The sequence below is a fragment of the Charadrius vociferus genome, unplaced genomic scaffold (genome assembly GCF_000708025.1).
Source record: "Charadrius vociferus isolate BGI_N301 unplaced genomic scaffold, ASM70802v2 scaffold822, whole genome shotgun sequence".
In the NCBI taxonomy this organism is placed as follows: Eukaryota; Metazoa; Chordata; class Aves; order Charadriiformes; family Charadriidae; genus Charadrius; species Charadrius vociferus.
Window position 1 is genome coordinate 833,368 of NW_009647481.1, and position 9,359 is coordinate 842,726.

Below are 9,359 nucleotides of genomic sequence, written 5' to 3' on the forward strand. Positions count from 1 at the left end.
GGCGCGGGCAAGTGGGATCGCCCCGGCGGTGGCCACAGAGGTGCAGGACACCCCGGACGGGCTCTCCGTGTGCACGAAGGTATGAGCAAGGGGAGGGCTCGCGCCCCGGCGCCGGAGAAGCCGAGCCGAGCTCCCGCGGGTGCTGTCGGAGTTCGTCGGCAGCCGGCAAGTTCAAAGGCAAGGCTCCTGGTGCTCGTCCCGAACACGGGGCTAGCGAAACTCAAAGGTGCCTCTCGGGGACATCCCCAGCTCCCGGGGTGCCTGCCTGGGGACCACCAGCCCCCCGGTCATTGCTCCACCTCAAGCTTTAGCTGGTTGAGACTCATCAGCCACTTGCTGAAGCTCGTTAGCCACCATCAGAGCCAGCCAGAGCCACCAACTCCCACCTGGCACCGTGAATCTTCACACCATGCCCTCAGCTTCGGCAGGGCTACCCGGCGGCTGCAGCCGGCTCTGTGTCGGGTACAGGATCCAGACCAGCGTCAGGGTGCCTATTTTCAGATCATGCATTAAAAACAAAATAAAAAATTCAAGTCCACTGGCCCTGCCAAGTGTCTTTGCTGCATCCTGCACCACTCCCTCATCCGCGAAGGCTCCAGCAGCTTTCCATACCTGCTCCCGGGCTGCCCAAGGCGGACACATGCTAGATTTCACCCAGCTCCAGCTCCTGCGTGCCTGGTGGGCTTCTGCCCGAACCCTGGTGCAGCAGCAGAGGTGGTTCAGCACAAGCCCTCGGCAAACCCGTCCTGCTCTGGAGAGCACTGGACACGCGGCTCCATGCCAGCCAAGCGCAGCCGGTTGGTTTTGGGTCAGTTGGTGGCCTCGTTGCCGACAGCGAAGCCCATTTCTGGGCTTGAGTTCAGCACCAAAACGCCCAAGTTGCAGCCAGCACCGCGTGACCGTGTCGCAGTCTGTCCGCACAGCCACGCTCTCGCTCCCCAGCCCGAGCTGGAGAGCAGAAGTGAGAAAACCCATGGGTCGGGACAAAGACAGTTTAGTGAATGAAGACAGGGGAAAGAAACGACCCCAAGCGACACAAACACAATCCCTCGCCACCTCCCACACGCACGGTGCTGCCCAGCCAGGCTCCGAGCAGCGCGAAGGCCCCTCTCTCCTCCTGCTGCTGCCCCAGTTCTGTGGCCCAGCACGGCGTTACGCAGCACGCAGCGCCCTTTTGCTCAGCCGGGTCCCCCGCCGGCTTCTTACCCACCCTCAGCCTCCTCGCTGGGGCCGGAGCGAGGGGGAAGAGAAAGCCGCGCTGCTGTGCCAGCACTGTTCGCCAGTGAGCTATCAACAAACCCCCCACGCAGCGGGGCAGGGCTGCGGCGAACGGCAGCTCCGTCCCAGCACAGATCACAGGGAAGTTCTTCTCTTCCGCAATCCTCCCTCCCATTATGCGTTCGGTTGGGATACGGCAGGGAAAACAAACCCCAGACGGCGGCAGGGCTGGCTGTGTCACACGCAGCCCCCAGCAGCAGCGTTCCGTCACCAGTCACCCCGAGCTAATTGCACCCGGGCTCTAACGGCGACCCACGACTGTGCCAGCCACGCAGGGGCTCTCCGGTGAAACTCCCGCTCCAGCTAAAAATAAGTAGTGTGTTATTTCCTGACCTTCTGTCTTTGGGTGCTGGAGTGTAAACGATTTCCAAGTCAATGGAAACACCAGGATAGTTTCGCTGCTTCTAGGAAGGGCGGCAGATCTCAGGTGAGGAAAGGGGGAAGGTAACACTGAGGAAGGAGCCTGAGATAATTGCAATTAACACCAGCAAAATGAGTTGGGCTGAGTGACCCCCTCCCAGAGGGGTTCCTCCACCTGCAGCATGCCCCACCGTAGGCCAACAGCTGCGTAAAGGCTTCGTCTCCCTCCTCCTCCTGCATCGTTTCTGAAGTCTTTCCATTAGGTTTAATCAGAGGCTGATTAATTGCCAGGCTGGGCAAAAGTTATGAAGCACAGGCGGATCGGACTCGTATCGGAGGACTCGCCCGCCGGCAGCGCTGTCGGGTTTCCGGGACGGAGAGCAGCGCAGCTCCACCAGCGCCCTGCCAAAGCCTCGGGGGTGCGTGCCAGGCACGGCTCTATGCGGTGCCATCAGCCGTCGATGAGAACCGCCCGCGCCGCCAGCCGCAGCGGAGCTGAACCGGGACTACCAGCGGCGAGAAGGCAGGGAAATATGCCCCAGCCAGCGCATACAGCGGGGGGAAAGAAAGCAGAGTCCAACTTCAGAGGATTATTTTGGGTTACGGCGTTACAAATGGCCTTACAGGCACCATATCCCGCGTGTCATCCCTGCCCTCTGCCAAGTGAGTTTCCAACGTGAGATGCGTGTTCACGAAACAGACACCACAATCAGTTCTACTATTATTTATTTTTTTAAATATTTTTGAAAAAATATAATTTTTTTACAATATTTTCAACTTAAACACTATTCACACTGAACACGTATGGCAGCTTAACCTACCCGAATATGAAGTTTAAGAAGCCAAAACTGTTCTAGCTTTATTAAAAGGAAAAAAAAAAAACAAAACCAAAAACAGAAACAAAAAAAAAGTCGTTGTGCTGTAGACTATTGTGTAGTGATGATTAAACAAAGCAAGGGAAAAGCACCACTCAAATCACTAACGCTAGGGTCTTCTTGGTTAAATCCAGCTATAATAAAGTCGTACGCTAAAAGTTACATAGGCAGTGCTATGTACGTATCTGGGTTCTTGGAAGAAATTGTGATGAAACTCACATCTCCTTTAAACGTAATTCGGAAGCGGAACGTTTCTAACATGATAATATACTGCAAAGTCCCGGGAATTTCTTCCTTCCCATCGCTTGGGTGTTAGTTCGGCAGGTGAGATCTACGACTCTGGACAGGTCTGTAAAATTTCTGTTAAAGCTCATGCTGTTTAAAAGGAGCATGAAGGTTTGTTGGTTGTTTTTTCTTTTTTAAGGGGAAAAAAATTAACATTAGTAACAATACTGATATTTCAAAGGAAAGTTAGCTAATTTGCATAACAATCAGATCTCCTCGCTTTCATTTTGAAGTTAAGGCATTATCAGGTGCGCGCTAGCACCAGTTAACACATCTTTAGTTAAAAACAGACCATCCGTAGCAAATGCCAAGTCCTATTTAAAAAGACAGAGTCTGCAGAAGGTTTTATAAACGTGGTACTTTGTCTCAACTTGACTGGTGCTTCTTACCTCACTGTCTCCTTTGCAGAGAGCCAGGGCCCAATTATGTTTCCACTAAACTTTTTTTGACAGATTTACTTAATAACAGTCTCAGCACTTTTATTGAGCATGCAAGACTAACAAAACTTTGGCAATGCATAAGTGTAACACAGTGACAAGAAGAGAGAGCTTTTACAATTAAATCTTCTAATACTGGCTTCACAGTGTGGAAATTGTGCTACATCCACCAAGAGAGGGCCCAGTCTACTCAAATATTTAAGTACTTCACCCCAGGAACAAACTCCTTTGCGTTTGGATTCAGATTACTCTTGACCTGAGGAAGGGAAAAACAGAAGTCTCGGTGAAACATCGTTTTCATCTTCCATCTTCAAGCCGAATACAATTCGAGGCGGACAGCGTTAGGAACAGTTTACAGATTTAAAGTAACAGTCAGGTATATTATATGGGGTTTGCATATACCAAAAGTCTTTAAAACCACTAGAAAATCTCCCTCCTCTGTGCTAGCATCCTTCCTTAGCACCACCTGGATGTTTCACTCCAGTAAGGGCTCAGGGAAGAAGAACCAAGAAAACCACAGAGCGTGCATCGAACGCAGCAACTCCGATTCATGCTGAAATAGCTCTTCCCGAAGTTGAGCTGTTAAAACGTGCCATGAGGTTTTCAGACCTTGCTTATTTAAGCAAGAGGAGACTTGTTCCAGGAACTTAAGTCACTTCTGAGAATTTAACGTCTACGAGCACTGTATCGATTTTTAAAATTTCTTGAGTACCCTGTCCTCCCGCCTGGCAGGCGGCTGCGGCTCTGCGACGCGCTGCAGTTACGGGTGGGCAGCCAGCATCCCCAAAATGAGCTCTTTCTCATAAAGAAATGCAAGATGAGGCTTTTGTGTTCTTAACCGAGTCCAAAACTGCTGCCTGCAGCTGCTTAAGCTTCTAAGTAACAAAAAACTGCTTAAGCTTATCAGTAACTTTGTTATTTTGTTAGGGAAAATATGTACACACTGCCCTTTGCTTTCAGTTAAGCTCTGGACAGAAGTCACACAGCAAAAAGCAGGGAAATAATCACAGTTTAGCTGCTTTCCTCGTCCTTAGGATTGCTACAGAGAGATCGGCTATGGTTTGCGCGATCCAGACCAGTCCCAAGAACACGGCCTGCACCCACCCAACAGGAAAGTGTTGACAGACACCGAATTAAACTTTTGCAGTCCTGTCAACGAGTGGGACTTCACGGGGTCAGCGTGCTTCGCTGACCACCTTTCTTTCATAACACAATATGCATACCCAAAGCCACCTGAGTTTATGCCACGGGTTATGAAGAAAAACCACTGAATAGGTGGTTTCACCCAAGGAAACATCCCTTAGCCAACTGCTCCCCATTTCCCCCTCCACCGCAGCCAGGCATGGTTTAAGAGACTCTGGCCTGCATGTAAAACATTTTTTCTTGCCATTATCAGCAACAAATATCAGCCTCGGACAAAGAGAGATGTCAAGCTTTAGAAATACAATGAGAAACTGAATTTACCACCAGATCCTCCAGTGATGAGCTGTCACTGATAACAAGGTCATTGAACTGGTCCTGGATTTGATCCATTGTTTGTGGGAGATCACGGGCTGGAATAAACCATTCGTGCTCCTCCTCTTCTTCCAGCATCTCTTGGAAACAGCGCTCAATAAATTCTTCTTCCCACAACTCCTCTTCAATCTATACAACGAGAAGAAACTGCTTCATCAACAAACTGATCGAGAGCTTGTGTCTTCATTCCAAGGTTTGCGCACCTAGCTGACCTTCTTTCTAGCTACACGCTAGGACTTCTAGCTGAACATCACGCTTGAGCTGCAGGAAGGCAAACAGCTTTGGGGGGTTTTTGATGTAGAAAGGTGCTTTGTCCCAGAAACTTGGGCTGCAGTTAAAAGGGAAGGGCAGGAGAACACACCCCCCAGCCCTAGCTGTTTTGTTTGCAGCTCGTTAGGAGCTCAAGGAGAAGGAAAACGTTGGTTCCGAGTGATAATTTCCATTGTACCAACTAGTCTGGACTGCAAATACGAGGAAGGGAACCAGGGACAACGCATGCAGCCAGGCAGCCTAGGAAAGTGTCCTGCGAGATTCTTGGGAAAAATATAACCACTGCCCGTCACCTGGAAAAAACAGCATCTCCTTGGCTGTAGGTTATGCGTTCGCACGATGTAGCTCTCCTAAGGAACTCCACATGATCTTAGCAGCTGTTCAGAACGCTGACCTGCTGCACTATAAGCAGGACAAATCAACTGATGCAGAACTGACATGCACTGCAGAGATTAAAGGGAAGTTTTGCTTGGTTGTTCAGTAAACAAGCTGGGGAGGGAGCTCATCCCGACAAATTTTCCAGGTCCTGCATCGCAGTACTTAAGAGTGGAAAGCAGGGAAATAGAAGCTGGTGTGAATGACTTGCAAGACACAAAGGAGCGGAAAAATTATTCAGGACAGATTTAAAAGTTCCCTCAATGGAAGCTCAAACATGTTTTCCAATCTATCCTTCTCTGAAATCAAACACATACTTGATCCTAAAGTGGAAATTCAGTTACATATCACAAATGCCAAATCAAAGCAGCTCAGGCCCGAATTCAGCATTCCTGTAAAATCCAGGTCCCCTAGGTGCCCCCTGGGGTAACACACTCACCAGCTCACTTGACGCACAGCTTTTGGGGAACAGGGACTCACCACCATATGCTCTAAGCCACTGTCCAGACAATACAAACCCCGCGCAAATCACCAACTTCATAATTTCCCCAGTAAAGCACTCCAGCAAGGAGAGCGGTCCCCAATCAATCCTTCTTGCGAGGCACTGTCTCTGTCCTGCGTGCGGGCAAAAGGCAGCCGTGGGCACGCCGCCACAAGCGAGTATTACAGCGGGGGTTGCCCCGCTCTGGGTTTTTTGTTACCCGGTTGTACACCTGCGGGCGCCTCCAGTGGCAGCTCCAGAAGTACTAAATAACATCTAATTCCCCAAATGTCTTGAAATTAATACTGCCCGTTTGTGTTTTCCAGCCCAAGTTTAACTTGTTCAGGTTCCCAGAGATGTGCGTGCAGCAGCAGGCGACCAGGCTGCCACAGGACGTTTGCCTGCCTGAATAAGACCATTCTCTCCTCATGCTCCCACCGCTCCTCTTCTCCAAAAATGGAGTCTGTACCAGAAAAACAGTTTATTCATGGCAAAACTCTCAGCTTCTTCCCCAAGAACCACACATCCCATATGCTAACTACAGCACAGTCCCCAGGAGGAAAACCCCAGCAAACAGGAAACACCACCAAGACCATCCTGGCATATGCACAAGGGAATTTTAGATTTTGTGGGCAACGTGAATTTCAGATTAGCTTTGTGCCCTGCTGGCACCCTAAGGAGAGAGCAGCAGACATATCCTATTTCAGAAGCTCAGACTTCAGCACAGCCATACTGCGCTGGAGCGCAGAGAAAGCAGCGACTTGAGTACAAAGATCAAGTTTTGATTAAGAAAGGGGCGGTGGAAAGAGGGAGGCTGTTCCCAGCCTCCACAGGAGAGAAAACTCTGTCCAGATGTAAGCTGAAAGACAAAGTGAAGGCTTCCGTCCAACCCGATTGCGAAGGCCAGCAGTAAGACACTTAAGTATTAAGCAACAAACAGGACTGCCACCTAACAGCTTTGTCCACCAACTCCCTCAGGAACACCAGCCCTGTTGACGAGGCAGGTATGCACCCGGACGTAGCCAGTTCGGAACTACCGCAGCTGGCATGTTCGCACACGTAAAACCTCCGCAGCTCAGCAGCCTAGCAAGCTCCGTCCTTTCCACGGTGCCACATAAAGTCTACTATTTTTTTCTTCCTCCCTCCTGCAGAAGTAGGGAATCAATGGATGCCTTTGAAAATGTCACACTTCCCATATTTCCCACCAAGATTACAGAAAACAAGTATTTACTGCCAGAGAAACCGAGACCTGTCTGTTCCCCAGGATTGTTCTAGCAAGCCTAGCTAAAAACCCCATCTCTAAAGGATTCCCAGTCTTGTACCCTGGTTGCTAAGCCACAGCACCTCTCCCTTCAGCTAGAAAATGGTAAAGCACATCACAAGACATTTAGAGAGGGAAATGACTTGCCTGCCTGTTAAATTCCTCTTCGTTCTCCATCCACATGTACTCCGCAAAGGGGTTGTCATCTTCATGAGAATGACCATTTATAATCACATCTTCGCTGATGATGCTTGGGCTAGTACTGCTGCGACTTGGATCTTTCATGGCTGCGTCTTCGATTCAAAGTCTGCAATTAAGAAATGCAGTAATTAAAGATGTGCAGATTCGCTCATCACCCTGTTTCTGCATAAGTCCGGCCCAAGGGAAGGCTGCACCTGAAGCCCCAGGTAGCCTCACGGTGACTGGAGCAGAGGAGCTCTGCTAATCGCAACAAGTAAAAGAGGATCAGAAACGCCGTTTCCATTGTACGTAGATCTGAGTGACAAACTCATTTCCCAAATTAAACCTCACCCAAATGCCAATGAAAAGTGACAGGAAAAACCAGAAAGCATGTGTACTTGCCAGTAGGAAAGTATTTAAGGCAACATTTAAGAAACAAAAGGAAAATTTGTTTTCCAAAATACTGTTAAAGCTCCCACCTGAGTCTCACCAAACTCCTCTGGAAATGACCTGCCCGGAGCCTCAACTGTTTCCAAGATGGTGAGCAACACTGCAGGGGAATTTCCAAGGATACCCACGGTAGGGGAAACTTTGGTGTGACTTTTAGCCTGCCCAAATTCAGTTACAGGATGTTCTACGTGATCGCATGAACCAACTTTCATGGCCATTTCACCGCTGAGAACCCTTGCAAGAGAGGCAGAAACCATTACGTACCCATTACTCACAGAGCCAATTTGGCACAACAGTTCTTACAGCTACCTCATTAGCAAAAGCCCACTGATTAAGAAGCTTCAGGTAAAGAGAAACATCATAAGGCACTGGAAGACAGTACGTGCTCGTCTCTCATCCCACCTCATTAATATGGATTGACTCACGCCTGGAGAGCGCTCAACATTACTGCGTGTCCATGATACGTGATATCACAAAGTCCTGAACTCAAGGAATGAAGGCACAGTTGGCAAGCGGGTTTTGTTCCACCTAATCACAATCAAAAGCAGGACAAAACCTAAATTGGGTCTGAATCCTTGTCGTAAGGGTGGCATTGCAGCCTGTCCGTCAGGCTTGCAAGGCTCTGTGAAGCTTGTAACTCTGAGTCCAGAGACCCAACTCTGCTCAGAGCCCAGGTTCTAACTGAAAATCGTACTTGTGTCGCAAAGTAAATGAGACAACGCTGCTGTTTGTCCTACACCATGCTTAAGTACAGATATCAATACTGGAAAAGCTGCATATTTTTAGATACCAATACTGGCAATGTTAATTATTTTTTTAGAGTATACAAAGCATGCGAGGCAATGAGCTCAAAAAAAAAAAAAAATCAAACTTGAATATTTTTCTCGTGCTAAAAATTCACACCACCACCATGCAGCACCGAGTGAAAATATTTTTATTTTATTCTCAAATCAAAGTTTTAGCTTGTTGTCTGCATATCAAAAATGACTTATTCAGACAAGAGGGTATCAAAATATAGCCTCCATTGTTATTAGAGTACAGGGGCTTATCACGTAGCAGCTCATACTTTCCCTGTATATTTCAGATGATCCTATCATCTATGGAATTAATTCAAGTTTTCGTTCAAAATATATTCTTGACAATACCAGGTAAAAGGCTTGTCAGATCCAAATGACCAATTAAGAAAAGCACAAAGAGAAAGGAATTTGCCTGGTTTGCTCTATTCAAGGTTTTTAAATCAAAGGCACACCAAGTACGGAAGTCACTTTAAGCTCCCTAGGAAGTACAACAAATGAGACCAGAACCCGGGTATTCTAGCAAGAGAAAACAGGTTCTTTTTGATGTTCTTTCAAAACAAACTTGCAAAGGATTCCGGGCAGCATTTAACATAAAACAGGAAAAGACATTGCATTTAACACCCCAATTCAAGCTTGAAATTGCTTTAAGCAACTTCAGCTGTTCACAAGCTAACAAATGGGATAGACTAAAAGAACTAAAAGTCCTCCGAGTCTCAAAAGCCTAATTTCTTCCTCTTTTTGTTTTTTAGTGGCATTTTCACCTTTTTCTTTTTTTTTGTGGAGTGAATCTTGGTA

The 9,359-nt window shown here is 48.1% G+C and overlaps 1 protein-coding gene across 1 annotated transcript; it reads right to left on the reverse strand.

The window, feature by feature from the left end:
• Positions 1-3,105: 3,105 nt before the first annotated feature.
• PAIP2 (poly(A) binding protein interacting protein 2) lies at positions 3,106-7,452 on the reverse strand. The gene is made up of 3 exons (XM_009880715.1): positions 7,285-7,452; positions 4,700-4,879; positions 3,106-3,491 (listed from the first exon to the last, which is right to left on the reverse strand). Exons 1-3 carry the CDS (start codon positions 7,420-7,422, stop codon positions 3,426-3,428), a joined length of 384 nt encoding a protein of 127 aa, XP_009879017.1. The 5' UTR covers positions 7,423-7,452; the 3' UTR covers positions 3,106-3,425.
• Positions 7,453-9,359: the final 1,907 nt, after the last annotated feature.

Excerpts from the sequence above, each read along its gene's own strand:
- PAIP2 (XM_009880715.1), bottom strand. The coding sequence starts at position 7,422 with ATGAAAGATCCAAGTCGCAGCAGTACTAGCCCAAGCATCATCAGCGAA. Across the intron at positions 4,880-7,284 it reads AAGAGGAATTTAACAGGCAG|ATTGAAGAGGAGTTGTGGGA; the intron begins GCAAGTCATTTC and ends CTCGTTGTATAG. Across the intron at positions 3,492-4,699 it reads CATCACTGGAGGATCTGGTG|GTCAAGAGTAATCTGAATCC; the intron begins GTAAATTCAGTT and ends TCCCTTCCTCAG.